A 20,159-nucleotide genomic window follows, 5' to 3' on the forward strand; every position below is an offset into this window, starting at 1 on the left:
TAGGATAGCTGCCTTACATCTGGTGGCATTAGAGGCAAAGTTTGTTAAGAGCTCATTTTCATCCCTTCCCTCCCAGAATTCCAGAGGAGCATGTATGGCCTATGAGTCTCCTCACACTGATTAAGGTGCTCTCTCCCTAAGGAGAGTTAGTTCCTCCCTGACCCAGTTGTATGTATGTAATGTTTATATTGTTGCCACTTGTGGCAATGTTGTTTTATTGTGCATATGGTAGGGGTGTTCTGTAGGAGGCAGTATTGGTACATACATGTCCCTGCTGCAGTGCTCCATGAAGGATACAGATGAACATTTATCAGAAGGCGCTCAAATGTTTATCTTTAAAGGCTATGTACACATTCAGGGGCATTTATTTTTATTATTGCATGGTACTCATTTTGAGCAAAATTATTATTTTTTTAAATTGATCTTTATTATAAATATGGCGTCCGTTTTTCTGTACCTAGCTGACATGATCTAGTAGCACCCTTTGGATTTTCTGTCTTTTCCATCAGACCAGGAGCTAACGGACTCCTTATCTCTGCTCTCTGACCATATAAACACTCACAGCTCAGTTCTGATCTTACTGATAAGAATGTGGCTTAAATAAATGTTTATGACCTCTTAGTAGTTTAGTGTTGAATCTATTAGACCTCTTAGTAGTTTAGTGTTGAATCTATTAGACCTCTTAGTAGTTTAGTGTTGAATCTTTTAGACCTCTTAGTAGTTTAGACATAACAGATTCGCACAAAGTGAAAGTGCCAGTCACATACAGTAGCTAGAAAAATAGTTAACCCTTTGTGACAGAACAGCTCAATATTTTTAATAAAGACCATTTGAAAAATTATTTTTAGCCAAAAATGAGTAACATCATAAAAAATAAAAAAAAATACCTACAAAAGGTGTACATAGCCTTTAAAGACCTGCCCTGATCTATATTATCAGTACAGGGAAGAGAGAACAGTGCTGCCATCTAGAGGTCATGCACCATTCCTAAAGGGGTTGTGTCACTTCAGCAATAGCCTTTCATATGTAGAGACAGTTAATACAAGCCACTTACTATTGTGATTTTCCACATTGCTTCCTTTGCTGGCTTGATTCAATTTTCCATAGCGTTAAACACTACTTGTTTCCATGGTTATGACCACCCTGCAATCCAGCAGCAGTGGCCGTGCTCGCACACTATGGAAAAAGGCACCAGCCTATGCGAGTTCCTATGGTCCCAGCCACCAGAAAGGCCGGCACTTTTTCCTATAGTGTGCAAGCACAACCAGCACTGCTGGATTGTAGGTTGGTCGTAACCATGGAAACAAGCAGTGAGATTATGACAGCTAAAGGGTGAAAAACCCAGAAGCTCGGGCTTCTTACTGTGGCCAATGAGGATGCGGTAATTTAATTTATGGCACTGGGTCTCTCTGAAGAGACCCAGGGTATTGAAGCTGCAATTCTTATTTTAAGCAGCAGGTGGCAGGCCAACATAAGAAATTAGCAATCCTGTACAAATAATGGATCCAAAATGTCCATAATTGTTCAGAATAAAAAAAATAAATAAATATAAGAATTTTGTAGGCTTAAATACGAGCTTCAAAATCATAAGAAAAAAGTAAAAAAAAAAAGCTGTTAAATATATGAAAAATTTTAAAAATATAAAAGTTGAAATCATCCCTCTTTCAGTAGAATAAAAAAAAAATACATAAATAACAAAAAATATAATCATCATGGACATCACCGCATTCAAAACTATTAAATATAAAAACATTCTTCCAATTCTGCGAATGGAGTAACGAAAATAAGGGTCAAAATGGCCAATTTGCCATTTTTTCATCTCTTCTCTTACCCAAAAAAGAAATGTAATAAAATGTGATCAAAAAGTCACGCACACTCCAAAATGGTATCAATAAAAACTACAGATTGTCCCGCAAAAAATGAGCCTCCATACAGCTCAGTAGATATAACTATAAAAAAAAGTTATGGGGGTCAGAATATGGTGATGTAAAAAAAAAAAAATTTATATATATTTTTTTTAAACTTTACATTTTATTTATACAGTATTTAGACATAAAAAATAAAAAAACTATACATGTGGTATCATTGTAATCGTACTGACCCAGAGAATGAAGGGCACAAGTCAGTTTTGCCACAAAGAAAACACAGTGGGAACAAAACCTGCAAAACGGTGGAGGAATTGCACTTTTTTCCAATTCCACCCCATTTGGATTCCCCCCCACCCCCCGCTTCCCATTACATTGTATGCCATATTAAATGATGGCTTTAGAAAGTACAACTTGTCCCGCAAAAAATAAGCCCTCATACAGCTATGTGAATGGAAAAATAAAAAAGTAATGGTACTGCACTGGCAGTATCCTAAGGGTTAATAACCCTTGGCTGGCCGTGGATCCGCCGAAGTTATGTAGAGGTACATAACTTTGGCAGATCCACTACCACTTCTAAATGCAAGACAGATTCCTAGCTCTCTTACATTAAGGCCGAGTTCACACGAACGTGTGTGACCCGTGACTGTGCTGCGGCCCGCAAATAGCGGGCTGCAATGCACAATCGCCGGCCGTAGGTCAGCCGCATCGGATCGCGGACCCATTCACTTTAATGGGTCCGCGATGCGGCCATTCCGCTAAAAGATAGGACTTGTTCTATCTTTTAGCGGAACGGAAGTACGGGACGTAACCCCACGGAGGCACTCCGTAGTGCTTCCGAGGGGTCCCGTGCGGCCGTTCCGCGATTCCGGATTTGCGGACCCATTGAAGTGAACGGGTCCGCATCCGTGATGCGGAATTCACACGGAACTGTGGCCGTGTATTGCGGGCCGCAATACGGCCACAGATCACACACGTTCGTGTGAACTTAGCCTAAGACCATTTTATACACCTAAAACAGGCATAGAAAATAGTAAATGAGATGGACCTGCTGGCGAGTCCCCTTCCCCGCCCACTTTATTAGACCTGGTGTGAGCGGGGAAAACAGATGATCCCCTTAGTTCTGTGCATATAACTATTTGTCTTTATTTTAGAATTGATTGTTTTTCTTTCATTTTATTTATTTTCAGAAAATGTGCAAAGCGTGAAAACTTTGAAGCTTTGTTTAAAAATCTGCAAGCAAACAATAACAAAGGCTTCACGGAGGAGTTTAATGTATGTATGAAAACAATCAAAAGATGCTCAGCAGGTTATTAACCTATTCCTATTTTCATTTTTTGCATTTAGGTCCTTTCCTTCCTGCCTTCCAAAATTCATACTTTAATATATATATTTTTTTTTATGCCCGTTTCACATTTGCGGTAAACAGATCTGGCAAGCTGTTCCAGCCGGGAACAGCCTGTCGGATCCATGAGTACCAGGCGCAACTGAGATACCGTCCGGCCCCATCCACTATAATGGAGACTGGCTGAGATCCGGCCGCAACCTGGCAAATATGCCGAGGAGAGGCCAGACAAATACCGCTGCACGCAGCAGTTTTCGTCTAGCCGCTTCTCTACAGATTTGCCAGGTAGCAGCCAAATCTCTGCCGGTCCCTATTATAGTGAATGGGGCCGAATGGTATCTCGGCAGCACACGGTAGCGCCCAGCCTGACGGATCTGTTTACTGCAAATATGAAACAGGGCTTAGTTCACATACCCATAGGAGTGTTTGTTTTGTCCGGAACAAATTGTAGTTTCTAATGGCACTGTTTAATACCTTAACGCAAAATCACGTACATGTAAATGATCAGTGGGATGTATGGAGCGGGTGTCGGCTGTATAGCACTTGGTTGTTTTTCGTTGCTGGTATTATTTTCGCTAATTAATGTTTTTGTGGCTTGTCATGTTTTTAATATTTAGAGCCTGCAGTCTGTAGGTGTCTTACAGCCAAGGTCAGTGTCTCTTCATCCTGCCAATGTAGAGAAGAACCGTGAAGATGCAGCCTACCCATGTAAGTCTCTACAAACATCATATTTACACATACAAGCTATAGAAATCCAGGAGCATGCCATATCATAAAATATCCTTTTTATAAATCCGGAGGTCCACATTATTACTTATTATATGACAATAGATTTGAAGGTATTTAAGCATTACAAACTAGTAAAAGGCAGAACAAGAACAACGCCACAAACAAAAACCTGTGGGTAAATATAAGATTACAATAATTAGAATAATATAACTTCCTACAGAAAATACATTTAAAGTGTAACTGTCATTCTTTATTTGTGTAATGTATAGGGGCAGTGATACTGATACGGACCATTTTTTTAAAAATATACTTTAATTACTGAAATTGCACATTTCTATTAGAAAGTAGCTGTAAATTGGCCCATTTTGATCCTTGGCAGCGCTCCTCTGTCTTCTGTTTACATAACACAGTCAGTCTTGAGCAGGTCTCCAGAGTTATGTAAACAGAAGACAGAGGAGCGCTGCCAAGGATCAAAATGGGCCAATTTACAGCTACTTTTCTAATAGAAATGTGCAATTTCAGTAATTAAAGTATATTTAAAAAAAATGGTCAGTGTTACTGCCCCTACACATTACAAAAAAAAAAAGAATGACAGTTACACTTTAACCTCTTGCCGTCACACTAACGCCGATAGGCCTCAGGACGGCGGCGCTCTCAGGTCTCAGCGACGCCTATTGGCGTCATCTCGTGAGACCCGAGATTTTGCGTGAACGCTGATCATTGGCTGGCAGGCTGTAGATGTTTAAAAAAAATCGAATCAGAAAGGTATATTAGAGGCTGTTTTGTTAACAGCGTCTGATATACCTGCTACCTGGTCCTCTGGTGGTCCCTTTTGCTTGGATCCACCACCAGAGGACACAGGCAGCTCTGTAAGTAGCACCAAGCACCACACTACACTACACCCCCCCTGTCACTTATTAACCCCGTATTAACCCTTGATCACCCCATATAGACTCCCTGATCACCCCCCTGTCATTCATCACCCCCCTGTAAGGCTCCATTCAGATGTTCAAAATGGGGTGTCTTCTTTCCAAAATGGGGTCACATGTGGGGTATTTATACTGCCCTGGCATTTTAGGGGCCCTAAAGAATGAGGTTTGCGGATCCACGGATACGCAAAACACGGACACCGGCAATGTGCTTTCCGCACATTGCCAGAACTATATAGAAAATGATCCGCACATTGCCAGAACTATATAGAAAATGCCTTTTCTTGTCCGCAATTACGGACAAGAATAGGACATGTTCTATATTTTTGCGGAACGGAAGTGCAGACCCGGAATTGCAGATCCGCAATTCTGGATCCGAGCGGGACAAAGTCTGTCCCCATAGAAATGAATGGGTCCGCAATTTCGTTCCGCAAAATGCGGAACAGAATTGCAGTCGTGTGAATGGGGCCGCCAGTTAGTTAGCTACTGGTTAGGTAGTTAGCGCCCAGCCCACATCACCGCAGTCACTGATTAGTCGCTGATAATAGTCATCGCTGTCGCTAATCAGCACTAGTACTATATAGTATCTGTAAGTGATCAAGACTGATCGCAATCAGATCTATATCAGTACATTAAGGTCACCTTAGGCTCTACAAAAAACGCAGTGTTCGCCCGATCAGGCCTGATCTTGTGCGCAAACTTGCGTTCAGTCCGCCCCACCGCAGTGACAGAATATTTTTTTTTCTGATCACTGCAAAAAGACAGTAAAATCGCTGCGGCGCTATAAAGATCACTTTTGAGCTTTTTGGATCTTTATTAGCGATCGCAGCTTTACTTCTCAAGCACTCCTATGTCCTTTCCCCTCTTTTTTTTTTTTTTGCACATTTTTTGGCAGAGATTTTTTCATCCACATTGATTGATGCGAATGAAAAAATCTGTGCCATTAATTTTTTCTTTCAGCCCAGACGCTGAACGGAAAAAAAAAAAATCTCATTACCCGTGTGCTCAATATAAGGAGAATAGCAGAAACTCCTAATGCTGGCCATACATGTAATGATTGTGGAGACCCTCAAATGCCAGGGCAGTACAAACACCCCACAAATGACCCCATTTTGGAAAGAAGACACCCCAAGGTATTCGCTGAGGGGCATATTGAGTCCATGAAAGATTGAACTTTTTGTCACAAGTTAGCGGAAAGGGAGACTTTGTGAGAAAAAAAAAAAAAAAACTAAATTTCCGCTAACTTGTGCCAAAAAAAAAAATCTTCTATGAACTCGCCATGCCCCTCACGGAATACCTTGGGGTGTCTTCATTCCAAAATAGGATCACATTCTGGGTGAGAGAAATATCTCTGTAAATTGACAACATTGTATAAAAAAAATGGAAAAAGTTGTCATTTACAGAGATATTTCTCACACACAGTATGGGTATATGTAAAAATACACCCCAAAACACATTGCCCAACTTCTCCTGAGTACGGCGATACCACATGTGTGACACTTTTTTGCAGCCTAGGTGCGCAAAGGGGCCCAAATTCCAACTAGTACCTTTAGGATTTCACAGGGCATTGTTACGCATTTGAATTCCAAACTTCTTCTCACGCTTTAGGGCCCCTAAAATGCCAGGGCAGTATAAATACCCCACAAGTGACCCCATTTTGGAAAGAAGACACCCCAAGGTATTCCGTGAGGGGCATGTGTTAACCCTGCTACATCCGTATGTCCTACAACCCATCGGGCAGATGAGAGGATGCCAGAGTCCTATAAATAGGATCACTAATTCAGGGGATCGTGGGATGGGAAGGTCCGTGACCTCCAAAAGAATGACAGAAATAGTAGCCCAGAGTGGCGTAACTGAGGGGCAGAACCACCACATGTGTGCACCACATTAGTCCCAATTGAGCCACAATTATGCCATCAAGTGGAGGAGTAATTACAGAAAATATGGGCTAATCTATTTGGGGTAAGATACCACCTCAATTGGATTTTTCTGTTCTACTCTGCATAGTTTATGCAGCGGGAGCACTTGACCAGTATAAGGCCGAATGCACACGGCCATGTTCCAAGGCCGAGAGCGGTCCGTGGTATGCCGGGTTGGATTCCTGTTCAGAGCAGGAGCGCACGGCGTAATTGGTTGCTATGACGCCGTGCGCTTCATGTTGCCGCTGCACTACAGTATTACACTATACGAGTGTATTACTGTAGTGCAGCGGCGGCATAAAGCGCACGGCGTCATAGCAACCAATGACGCCGTGCGCTCCTGCTCTGAACAGGAATCCATCCCGGCATACCACGGACCGCTCTCGGCCTTGGAACACGGCCGTGTGCATTCGGCCTAAGGTTGATTGCCGGGATGCTAAAAAGAATGTCTTCTCCAACTCCTGTTCCCATTTAATCATGAAAGGTTGCTTGTGCCCTTCAGCAGATATTAAGAAAGATGAATAGACATTCGACAATTTTGAAGAATTCAGGGCATGGCTCCCAAATAATCTGTTTAGAGGTCTACATCCAGACTTCAATGGTAGAGAAGGCAATATAGACAAGAAGTGACGTACTTGGAGATTGATAGAATAAAGTGTGTGGGAGGGAAAATTGGTTACGGAGATATTCACAGTCTGTATATCTTTTGTCGTCAATCCAGAAAGAAAGAGGGGGTCATTTATTAAGACCAGTGTTTTAGACGCCGGTCTTAAGCTATTTAGCTGTCGATGGATCCGCCGAAGTTATATAGAGGGGACGGCCTCTACATAACTTCGGCGGATCCAGCATCAGTCTAAATGTAAGACAGCTTCCTTGCTGGCTTACATTAAAACCATTTGCGATTCCTAAAACAGGCATAGAAAACCTGCCCACGTCACAACCACTTTTTTAGACCTGGCGTGACCGGGGAAAAGTCCCAGATTGTAGCGCAAAGTTTATTTGTGCCGCAATCTGCGCCAGATTCTAATATAGGAGTATTTCTGGATAGTAAACGACCCCCCATAGCATCCACATTATTATTTATATTATTATATACTGTTATTTTACTATTAATTTTATCATTATTGGTTGTTATAGGTTGTTTTTTTACTTCTAGTTTTTGTTTTACCATCATTATTGTTAATATTTTTGTTATTGGCTTTATTTTTAACATGTTTACCTTTCCTATTTTTCTGCAGAATTGTCTTTTTACATGTGTTCATTTTATAATTTTTTTTGTTGTAGACGATAAATCTCGAGTTAAGTTGTCGACCCTTGAAGACTCCTCTGATGGTTATATTAATGCCAGTTATGTTCCTGTAAGTGACTTACTTATTATTCCTGAGAATGGATGATAGAGGTGCTGATAATGAGGACAGAAGATTAGCACACTGACAGATAACAGCACGCTTTATGTATATATTGAAACTTTAGAGAGAATGATGGAGACAGGGGTATAATGGCTAATAATAATAATATTGTAATCTTGGGCCCAATGCAAAATATATACCAGGGTCCCCACCCTCCGTTTATAATTCTGGCATCTTTATGTGATAGAGGAGGCACCAAGGTCCTGGATAACAACTACGTTTGCACCCCCTGTACCTGCTCCCCTAAATCTGGGTGGATGTATAGTGTCAAAAGTATAAGGCTAAGTTCACACGAACGTGTGTGATCCGTGGCCGTATTGCGCAATACACGGCCACAGTTCCGTGTGAATTCCGCATCACGGATGCGGACCCATTCACTTCAATGGGTCCGCTAATCCGGAATCGCGGAACGGCCGCACGGGACGGGACCCCTCGGAAGCACTACGGAGTGCCTCCTGGGGTTACGTCCCGTACTTCCGTTCTGCAAAAAGATAGAACAAGTCCTATCTTTTAGCGGAACGGCCAGATCGCGGACCCATTAAAGTGAATGGGTCCGCGATCCGATGCGGCTGACCTACGGCCGGCGATCGAGCATTGCGGCCCGCTATTTGCGGGCCGCTTCACAGGCACGGGTCACACACGTTCGTGTGAACCCGGCCTAAGGCCCCTTTCACACGGGCGAGATTTCCGCACGGGTGCAATGCGTGAAGTGAACGCATTGCACCCGCACTGAATCCGGACCCATTCACTTCTATGGGGCTGTGCACATGAGCGGTGATTTTCACGCATCACTTGTGCGTTGCGTGAAAATCGCAGCATGCTCTTTATTGTGCGTTTTCCACGCAACGCAGGCTCCATAGAAGTTAATGGGGCTGCATGAAAATCGCTTGCATCACGCACGGTTGCTAGGAGATGATCGGGATGGAGACCCGATCATTATTATTTTCCCTTATAACATGGTTATAAGGGAAAATAATAGCATTCTGAATACAGAATGCTTAGTACAATAGCGCTGGAGGGGTTAAAAAAATAAAAAATAATTTAACTCACCTTAATCCACTTGCTCGCACAGCCGGCATCTCTTCTGTCTGTCTTCTGTGCTGTGTGCAGGAAAAGGACCTGTGGTGACGTCACTCCGGTCATCACATGATCCATCACATGATCTTTTACCATGGTGATGGATCATGTGATGACCGGCGTGACGTCACCACAGGTCCTTTTCCTGCACACAGCAAAGAAAGAAGACAGAAGAGAAGCCGGCTGCGCGATCAAGTGGATTAAGGCGAGTTAAATTTATTTTATTTTTTTAACCCCTCCAGCGCTATTGTACTATGCATTCTGTATTCAGAATGCTATTATGTTCCCTTATAACCATGTTATAAGGGAAAATAATACAATCTACAGAACACCGATCCCAAGCCCGAACTTCTGTGAAGAAGTTCGGGTTTGGGTACCAAACATGCCGATTTTTCTCACGCGAGTGCAAAACGCATTACAATGTTTTGCACTTGCGCGGAAAAATCGTGCATGTTCCCGCAACGCCCGTCTGAAAGAGGCCTAAGGTATCACATAGCCTTTCATTAGAGATTAGCAAAGTTTAGAAAAATTGGATTTGGCAGCTTCGCCAAAGTTCAACAAGAAATTCGATTTGTGGCTAATTAATTCAGGTATACCCAGGCCATTCTGCCTAAAAGTAACAGTGGCCTGTAATAATGACACACAGTAACTCTACAGCTAACAGAACGGATTAACTATAAAAATTGGTTCACTGCACACTTGCGCACACGGCAACAATTTAGACCTGCCGGTGACGATGACCTGTGATACTGACGGCACAGTAAGGGCTCTTTCATACTACCGGATGCCGTGCGGGTAATCGGCTGATTGAAAGAGAGTCAAGCTCCACTCTGGACAGCAGGGACACGGAGCATTAACATGATTGATAATGCTCTGTGCCTCTCTGTGATCTTTTTACTACAAAATCACACTGAGAACTTTATCTAACTGTGATTTTGTAGTAAAAAGATCACAGAGAGACACTGAGCATTATCAATCATGTTAACGCTCCGTGTCCCTGCTGTCCAGAGCAGAGCTTGGCTCTCTTTCACGCAGCGGATTACCCGCACGACATCCGCTCGTCTGAAAGAGCCCTAACTCTACAGCTAACCGAATGGATTAGCTATGACTCTTGTGCACTGCACAATTATGTACACAGCGATAAATTGTGTCTGTATTTCAGCAGTCTCCTACTCTCTCCCTGCACTTTCCCTCTCCAATATTGTCCTACACTCTCTGTTCACATCTCCTCTACACTTAATTTCACTTTGTAACACGTGCAGCTGCCATTTTAGGAGAACTGATTCATTACCACGAAGCGCGAGAAATTCTGATTAGGAAAACTAAACAAAATTTTGGACCAAATTCCGCTTCGGATGCTTCGCTTTGCTCAACACTACTTTTCATCATTACTGCATGAATTTAACATTTATCATCTATTCTCCTGCTTCAGGGGTACAGGTCTGAGAAAGAATTTGTTGCTGCTCAGCACCCACTGCCAGGGACCATCAAAGACTTCTGGTACATGATCTGGGAGAAGCGCATTAGCACTATTGTAATGCTGTCCAATAGGCGAGAAAATTATAAGGTAAAGAAATATATGCGGATTCTGCCCTTTACATTATTTATATAATCATGCAATGAAAATGAAACAGACAGAATAGTTTCTTAAAATTGAGCCCTAGAATTCAGCTTAGGCCTCATGCAAATGATCGTGCCGTTTTTTTTGCGGTCCGCAAACCGTGGATCCGCAAAAAATGGAAGCCGCACGTGTTGCCTTCCGCAATTTGCGGAACGGAACGGGCGCCAGCAATATAAATGCCTATTCTTGTCTGCAAAGCGCTGACAAGAATTGGACAGGTTATATTTTTTTAGCAGGGCCGCGGAACGGAGCCACGGATGCGGACAGCACACGGAGTGCTGTCCGCATCTTTTGTGGCCCCATTGAAGTGAATGGGTCCGCATCCGAGCCGCTGAAACGGTGGCTCGGATGCGGACCCAAACAATGGTCGTGTGCATGAGGCCTTAGGCCGAGTTCACATCAGCATTCAGCCTTTCCGCTTTTCTGCTCCATTATATAAGCAGAAGAACAGAAAGGATGGATTTGGAACATAACAGAGCTGAATGGAACCTACGGAACCCATAGACTATAATTGGGTCCGTTAGGTTTCCTCTCAGAACGGAGCGGAAAAACAGAAAGGCTGGACAATGATGCGAACTCAGACTAAGGCCTTATTCACACGTCCGTTGTTTCTTTCCTGATCTGTTCCGTTTTTTGCTGAACAGATCTGGACCAGATCTGGACCCATTCATTTTCAATGGGTCCTGAAAAAAAACGGACAGCTCAATGTCTGATATTTTTTTAGGACCCATTGAAAATTAATGGGTCCAGATCTGGTCCAGATCTGTTTAGCAAAAAACGGAACAGATCAGGAAAGAAAAAAAACGGACGTGTGAATGGACCCTAAAATGTACATAAACAGTTTGCAAATGTTGGTGATTTCTCTTGGAAACGGACAAGATTTTGGGTATGTTCACAATTAAACAGAATTCAAAATTTAGCTGTGTGTGAACAGAGAAACTCAAAACTGGTACAAAGCAAAGAATTTACAAGTTGCTCAAAATTGTGTAAATTTTAACTGTATACCGTAGACTGTTAATCAAAATTGACTGCAGCAACAGACAACACAATTTTTATTTGTAGTCTGTTACCATGGTGATTAGGGATGAGCAAATCGACTTCGGGTTCGGTTCCAAGGTACCACTTGGAACCGAACCAGAGTTCGGGAAATGTTTTTTTACAGTAGAAAATAATTTATGAAGTTATTATGCGAAGTCTCGCGAGACTTCGTAAAGTAATAACTTTGGCTTATAGGAGCCAATACATTCTAATACTGTACGGAGCGCTCGCTCCATACAGTATTCAAACAAAGTATTATGCGAATAGACTTCGGATGTTTCATCCGAAGTCGATTCGCTCACCCCTAATGGTGACATACTGTATAGTTCCATTTATCAGCTGTAGACAAAAAAAATAGGGGGATATTTGTAATGAATTTTATTTGCAAAGTTGCTACAGTCACACGAAATTGAAAAACACAGCGGGCAAAATAGGACATGTCCTCGATTTTGACAGTCATTATTCATAGGCCATCAAAAAAACGGCCATGTGAATAACCCCATAGATCACATTGTTCTTTATTTATTTTTTTATTAACTTTCTTTATTATATTTCAAATCTTAACAACAATAAAATGTAAACATATAAATCTTAACATTAAAAAAAAATAAAAAATCCCAATCCCATCCCATGGTGCGTCCTCCCTCACCGCCTCCGCCCTGTAACAAGACGGGGGAGAGATGAAGAGGACTAGAGAGCTGAAGAGAGCGGAGGAAGCTCTAAGGGCTCCAATCTCCCCAAATTTTAAGCCATTTTGTCTCGCTGTTTCTTTGCCCACATAGAATATATTCATATCTTTACTGAATAAATCCCCATATGATAATTTTTTTTCGTTGTTGGAGTCAGATCTACTCCGATAAGGAATTTAAATCCGCCAGGAATCTTTTTATGAAGTCATGGTATTGTATTCGATTTTGGTTTGGATTGAAGGGTTCAATAGGATGCACTCCTTTGTGGTACAATAGGAACTTTCAAACTTTAGTTGAATTAGGTAGAGATTCATATTGGCAAAAAAGTTATATATTATACGTCACACAGGTAGTAGGTAATGGGGATATAGTTTCATTTACAGCATTATCACAAAAAGAAAAAACACAAATTAACATGTTTCAGAGCTGAAACAGTATTGGGGGACTATTCATGAATACATAGAGGGAAAGCTGAATGTACGGATACCCTTTACTGCTGAATGTTGGGTATTGGGTACTCTCGCCAAGGTGGGATGCCAGCAGGATAAAAAAAAACTTCTGTATAAGATAATGTTTTTGGCCAGATTGTTAATAGCGCGATCTTGGTTTGCGTGAGTGGCTCCCAGTATTAATATATGGTTAAACATGATAAACACTAATAAGAGATATGAATATATTCTATGTAAGCAAAGAAACATTGTTCTTAAAATGGTTGTGTGATTGCCAATAAAAAAATGGCCACACACCTATTTTTCGTGTGAATGTAACCTTATGCATTGACGCAAAAAATATAGAAGGTTGTTATGAAAGCCTATAATTACGCCAGTTTACAAGACTTGCTCTCGTTTTGATATATTTTAGGGGCGAGATGAGGAATATTGGCCAAAAGAAACCAAAACATTTGGTAATATCATAGCAACGTTAATGTCTGAAACCATACAGGATGGTTGGCCCGTCAGAGTCTTTATGGTGAGAAATGTAAGTACCCATCATCTTTATATAGTGGCTAAGTTATTATTTATGTTGTCAGTTCGTGTTGTATATTTTCTAACGTAAAATCTATTTTGTGTTTTCTCAGATTGGGAGGAAAGAAAGTCGTCAAGTACGACAGTTCCATTTTACTGAATGGCACGAAAATGGGGAAATGCCTGCAAGAGACACTCTAATACAGTTTGTACATCAGGTCCGGCAGAACAAGAAAGAAAATCCTTCTAATTACCCTACTCTGGTCCATTGCAGGTAGGAGAATTGTGCTTTGTTTGCCGAGATAGAAAAAAAATGTGCCAATTGTATCGCTCTGGCCTCCATAGATGAGATTATACATTGAATCCATTGTAAAACAGAATGAGCCATAGACAAAAGGAGGAGTGAGCAGGCACATTGTATTTCTACGAATTTTGGTGACCCAAAGGGCAAAAATGGCTGTAATTTACCCAAACTTCCTAAGGGCTCATGCACACGAACTTGTGTGCCCTGTACCCGCGTTGTGGACCGCTATTTGCTATCTATGTATGTGTGTATAATATGCCTACTGCAGAGCTGTGTATGTGCAGCAAGCTGCAGGTTTGAGAGAAGACTGTTCTAGACCCTTCATTCCCTATTGGAAAGGGAAAGAGCCCCATCTAGTGGTGAATGTGAATATGGACTATTAACGCCTTAGCAACAATACATAAAATGCATACCTTATGAGAAAGTACAGCTCTACACCTCTTTTGCAGAGTACTGCTGCTGTGCACTTGGGCACTACATATGTGTGTAGCAGGGTTTGTGTGTATGTATGCAGCAGAGCTGTGTGTGTATAATGTGTGTACTGCAGAGGTGTGTGTGTATAATGTGTGTTCTGAACTGCTGTTTAGGTGCGTATAGCATGCATACTGCAGAACTCTTTGTTTGTGATTTCTATAAGTCAATTATCTAGCAGAAATTAAATTAACAAGCATGGCAGAACACTACAAAACAGTGACAGGAGACCGTGTATAGGTACATTTAACCCGTTCTCAACACAACATAATATTACATCATAGTGGAAAGTGACCACGCAATTTGACGTAATAGTACATCATGATGATCGGGCGGGCAAAGGAGCTGTGCACGTCTGATCAATGCGAGGGTCCATATGTGACTGAAAGCAGGGCCCCTGCTGTAAAAGCTGATGCCAGCGGATTAACCCCTTCTATGTCGCGGTCAGCGCTGACCACAGCATAGAAGGTGTTTGCGGACAGTGGCGGTTCCAGAGCCTGGCAATGTGCCAGTAAAATAGATGCCCCCCAATCATGTGCCAGGAACAAGAGCACCCCCCCTTCCAATCATGAGCCAGGAACAAGAGCACCCCCCCAATCATGTGCCAATAATAAGAGCACCCCCCCCCCCAATCGTGAGCCAGGAACAAGAGCACCCCCCCAATCATGTGCCAGGAACAAGAGCACCCCCCCAATCATGTGCCAGGAACAAGAGCCCCCCCCAACACCATGTGCCAGGAACAAGAGCCCCCCCAACACCATGTGCCACGAACAAGAGCCCCCCCCCCAACACCATGTGCCAGGAACAACAGCACCCCCCCAATCATGTGCCAGGAACAAGAGCACCCCCCCCCCCCAATCATGTGCCAGGAACAAGAGCACCCCCCCCCAATCATGTGCCAGGAACAAGAGCACCCCTCCCCAATCATGTGCCAGGAACAAGAGCACCCCCCCCCCAATCATGTGCCAGGAACAAGAGCGCACCCCCCCCCCAATCATGTGCCAGGAACAAGAGCACCCCCCCCAATCATGTGCCAGGAACAAGAGCACCCCCCCCAATCATGTGCCAGGAACAAGAGCACCCCCCCCCCAATCATGTGCCAGGAACAAGAGCACCCCCCCCCCCAATCATGTGCCAGGAACAAGAGCACCCCCCCCCCAAATCATGTGCCAGGACCAAGAGCACCCCCCCAATCATGTGCCAGGAACAAGAGCACCCCCCCAATCATGTGCCAGGAACAAGAGCCCCCCCCAACACCATGTGCCAGGAACAAGACCCCCCCCAACACCATGTGCCAGGAACAAGAGCCCCCCCAACACCATGTGCCACGAACAAGAGCCCCCCCCCAACACCATGTGCCAGGAACAACAGCACCCCCCCAATCATGTGCCAGGAACAAGAGCACCCCCCCCCAATCATGTGCCAGGAACAAGAGCACCCCCCCCCCAATCATGTGCCAGGAACAAGAGCACCCCCCCCCCAATCATGTGCCAGGAACAAGAGCGCACCCCCCCCCCCCAATCATGTGCCAGGAACAAGAGCACCCCCCCCAATCATGTGCCAGGAACAAGAGCACCCCCCCCCCCAATCATGTGCCAGGAACAAGAGCACCCCCCCCCCCCAATCATGTGCCAGGAACAAGAGCACCCCCCCCCCCCAATCATGTGCCAGGAACAAGAGCACCCCCCCCCCCCAAATCATGTGCCAGGACCAAGAGCACCCCCCCAATCATGTGCCAGGAACACAGGAACAAGAGCACCCCCCCCCCCAATCGTGAGCCAGGAACAAGAGCACCCCCCCAATCATGTGCCAGGAACAAGAGCACCCCCCCAATCATGTGCCAGGAACAAGAGCCCCCCCCAACACCATGTGCCAGGAACAAGAGCCCCCCCAACACCATGTGCCACGAACAAGAGCCCCCCCCCAACACCATGTGCCAGGAACAACAGCACCCCCCCAATCATGTGCCAGGAACAAGAGCACCCCCCCCCCCCAATCATGTGCCAGGAACAAGAGCACCCCCCCCCAATCATGTGCCAGGAACAAGAGCACCCCCCCCAATCATGTGCCAGGAACAAGAGCACCCCCCCCCCAATCATGTGCCAGGAACAAGAGCGCACCCCCCCCCCAATCATGTGCCAGGAACAAGAGCACCCCCCCCAATCATGTGCCAGGAACAAGAGCACCCCCCCCAATCATGTGCCAGGAACAAGAGCACCCCCCCCCAATCATGTGCCAGGAACAAGAGCACCCCCCCCCAATCATGTGCCAGGAACAAGAGCACCCCCCCCCCCAATCATGTGCCAGGAACAAGAGCACCCCCCCCCCAAATCATGTGCCAGGACCAAGAGCACCCCCCCAATCATGTGCCAGGAACAAGAGCACCCCCCCAATCATGTGCCAGGAACAAGAGCCCCCCCCAACACCATGTGCCAGGAACAAGAGCCCCCCCAACACCATGTGCCAGGAACAAGAGCCCCCCCAACACCATGTGCCACGAACAAGAGCCCCCCCCCAACACCATGTGCCAGGAACAACAGCACCCCCCCAATCATGTGCCAGGAACAAGAGCACCCCCCCCCCCCAATCATGTGCCAGGAACAAGAGCCCCCCCCCCCAATCATGTGCCAGGAACAAGAGCACCCCCCCCCCCAATCATGTGCCAGGAACAAGAGCACCCCCCCCCCAATCATGTGCCAGGAACAAGAGCGCACCCCCCCCCCCAATCATGTGCCAGGAACAAGAGCACCCCCCCCAATCATGTGCCAGGAACAAGAGCACCCCCCCCCCCAATCATGTGCCAGGAACAAGAGCCCCCCCCCCCCCCAATCATGTGCCAGGAACAAGAGCACCCCCCCCCCCAATCATGTGCCAGGAACAAGAGCACCCCCCCCCCCCCCAATCATGTGCCAGGAACAAGAGCACCCCCCCCCCAAATCATGTGCCAGGACCAAGAGCACCCCCCCAATCATGTGCCAGGAACACAGGAACAAGAGCACCCCCCCCCAATCATGTGGCAGGAACAAGAGCACCCCCCCCCAATCATGTGCCAGGAACAAGAGCACCCCCCCCCCCCAATCATGTGCCAGGAACAAGAGCACCCCCCCCCCCAATCATATGCCAGGAACAAGAGCACCCCCCCCCCCCCAATCATATGCCAGGAACAAGAGCACCCCCCAATCATGTGCCAGGAACAAGAGCCCAGTGCTAAAGTTTCAGTGGGATTGGAATTATATTATATAGTATGGTAAGGGACATCAAGACAAGCTGAGCATGCATGTGTCTGGAGGGTGTTCTGCTATCTATGTGTGTGGCCATCCTAAGACAATATGTATGACTTCTTTTCTAGGACCGGCATGGGGAGATCTGGAACCTTTATAGCTCTTGATTGTATTATCAATCAGCTGGAAAGAGATAAAATCGTGGATATCTTTGGAGCAGTCCATAAGATGTATTTACACCGGCCCTTAATCGTGCAAACACAGGTGAGCTTTAAATGTTTTTTCTGCTACATGCAAGGTTACTCCGTCTGCTATCTACATCAGTTGTTCTGTTTCACGGCCCCGCAAAAAATATAGAGCATGTCCTATTATTGTCCGCAATCGCGGAATGGGCATTTTCTGTGTATTGCTGGCCGTGTATGTTCCGTACATGGGCCGGTATCCGTGTTTTGCGGACTGCAAAACACTCACGGCCATCTGAATGAGCCCTTAAAAGTGTTATGCATCTTTGGGGTGGGGTTGGGGGTTGTCAAACCCCCTTTTCTGAGCAGACCTGTAAAGAAAATGTCTTCTGCCTGAGTTAAAATGAAAATTAAAGGGGTTATCAGAGCCTAGAAATGTCCCCCCAATATGCCCGGGCCCCTCACACTGATTCTACTTACCTGGCTCCCCCCGCGCCGCTCCTGGTCCCCGCACGGCCGCCACGCAAAGGAAAATATCCGGTGTCGGGGGGCAGCCAATGACAGGCGGTGACGGGGACGAGCCTCACTAGCATCGTGCGTGATACTAGGGAGGCTCGTCCCCATCACCGCCTGCTATTGGCAGCGGGGACCAGGAGCGGAGCAGGTAGTGGGGAGCCAGCTAAGTAGAATCTGTGTGAGGGGCCCGGGCATATAGGGGGATGGCATTTCCTGGCTCGGATGACCCCTTTAAGACCACCACAAAACTTAGTAGGGTACTTAATAAAACTCAGCCTGATTGTAAAATATTACAGAAAGACAACTGGCAGCATGGGCAGATCTAGGACGCAGTAATCATATGACTGCATACATATAAACCCCTTCCTTTACGCTTGGATGAAAGGTAATTTAGATAGCAATACAGGAAAGGATTCTTTACGCTTAGAGCAGTCACACGATGAAATGCCCTATCCCAAGAGGTAGTAAAGGTGGATAAAAAAATGGGCAAGGTACTTATCTAAAAGCAAATGGCACTGTTGGTTATAATTACTCTAATAATGTTGTATAACTGACCGAACACATAGCTGCCATTACTCAAGCCAGGTAGGATATAGATAATGGTGTATTTAATTATATGGGTCTCCTGGACAACAGCTATGTACACAGGTTTGCTGCCTCCGAATGAAAACAAGGACATACTCATTCACTGACAGCAAGTAGAGACGTTGAAAATGCTGAGAAATTAAAGAACATCATATTAAGCTTTGCTAATTATGTGCTCCCAATCTAGGACCAGTACATATTCCTGCACCGCTGCGCTCTAGATATAGTCACAGGTAAGAAAGACGTGAAGACTGGTCACAACCAGAATATGGACGAGAAACCTATTTATGAAGAAATACCCATCACAACCCCGGAGAATGAAGGACAATATGAACGGAGATTGCCTGTCTGGCCTGTCTGAGAATTCTGTCAGTTCTGTATTGTGGTCATTCTATTTATATAGCCGTTACAGTGCATGACATGTTTAACCCCTTCAGCACCACTGCAGTCATGTGAGGCAGAAGTGCAAAGTTTAAAAATGGTACCGATCGCAAGCATATAACCCCTCAGACGCTGTGGTCATACGTGACACCAACATCTGAGAGCTGGAAACACGGACACTCTGCGCTTCTGGGCTTGGAATGGCTCCCCCAGGTGGTGATCGGTGGAACCGCTCATTTGTTGTAAAAGGTCTGAGCCTGCTGGAGACCACCAGGCCTTTCACAGGTATATTCCAATGTAGCCCTGCAGGTGGCAGCACTATATCAGAATGTACTGAATCTTCTGTTTAACAATGTATCAAATTCCATCACTTCATAGAAATAGCAATCGGACGATTGCATCTTCTTAGGACCTTGGGGGCCGAAAAAACTAAGTTATTTTTAAATATTACAGATCATTCTGCAAAAAATGAGCCCCCATACCGAAACGTAGGGGGTAAGAATACGGCAATGAAAAGAATAAATTTATTTTTTCCAACGTTTTTCTTTTTCTTTTTTTTATTAAATTCAAGAAAATGGAGGACTGGTGAATATTTATCTTAAAGACCAAGGGATTTTTTTTTTCATTTGTGTCTCCTCACATCCTATCGGCCATAATATATTTTTATTTTTATATCGACATGGTTAACAGTTACAGTATTTAACAGCTTGCCTTTTTGAGGGCTGAGTTGTAGATTTGTGAAGCTCCATTTTTGGGGAAATATTTGTTAGTATTTCAATTGGTAGAGATGTGGCCATCATTCTTTGAATCAGCTAAGAATGCTCCCACATACTCCAGCTCTCAGAAAACACCTTATCTTCTCGAAAGCACGAAGGTTCTATCCTACCCAAGAGAACGCGCCTCCTTGCTACGT

General features: G+C 44.8%; 1 protein-coding gene across 1 annotated transcript in view; it reads left to right on the forward strand.

Annotated features, from left to right (window-relative positions):
* Nucleotides 1-19,609, forward strand: part of LOC120980945 (receptor-type tyrosine-protein phosphatase eta-like) — a 55,282-nt gene extending 35,673 nt beyond the window's left edge. The window contains exons 10-17 of the mRNA XM_040410339.1: nt 3,056-3,140; nt 3,828-3,918; nt 8,072-8,145; nt 10,706-10,840; nt 13,483-13,599; nt 13,700-13,860; nt 17,711-17,846; nt 19,053-19,609. Of these exons, the coding sequence (XP_040266273.1) occupies nt 3,056-3,140; nt 3,828-3,918; nt 8,072-8,145; nt 10,706-10,840; nt 13,483-13,599; nt 13,700-13,860; nt 17,711-17,846; nt 19,053-19,226 (973 nt within the window). The 3' untranslated portion in view covers nt 19,227-19,609. The remainder of the gene's footprint in view (nt 1-3,055; nt 3,141-3,827; nt 3,919-8,071; nt 8,146-10,705; nt 10,841-13,482; nt 13,600-13,699; nt 13,861-17,710; nt 17,847-19,052) is intronic.
* The last annotated feature ends 550 nt before the right edge of the window (nt 19,610-20,159 follow it).

The sequence above is a fragment of the Bufo bufo genome, chromosome 10, assembly GCF_905171765.1.
Source record: "Bufo bufo chromosome 10, aBufBuf1.1, whole genome shotgun sequence".
Classification (NCBI taxonomy): Eukaryota; Metazoa; Chordata; class Amphibia; order Anura; family Bufonidae; genus Bufo; species Bufo bufo.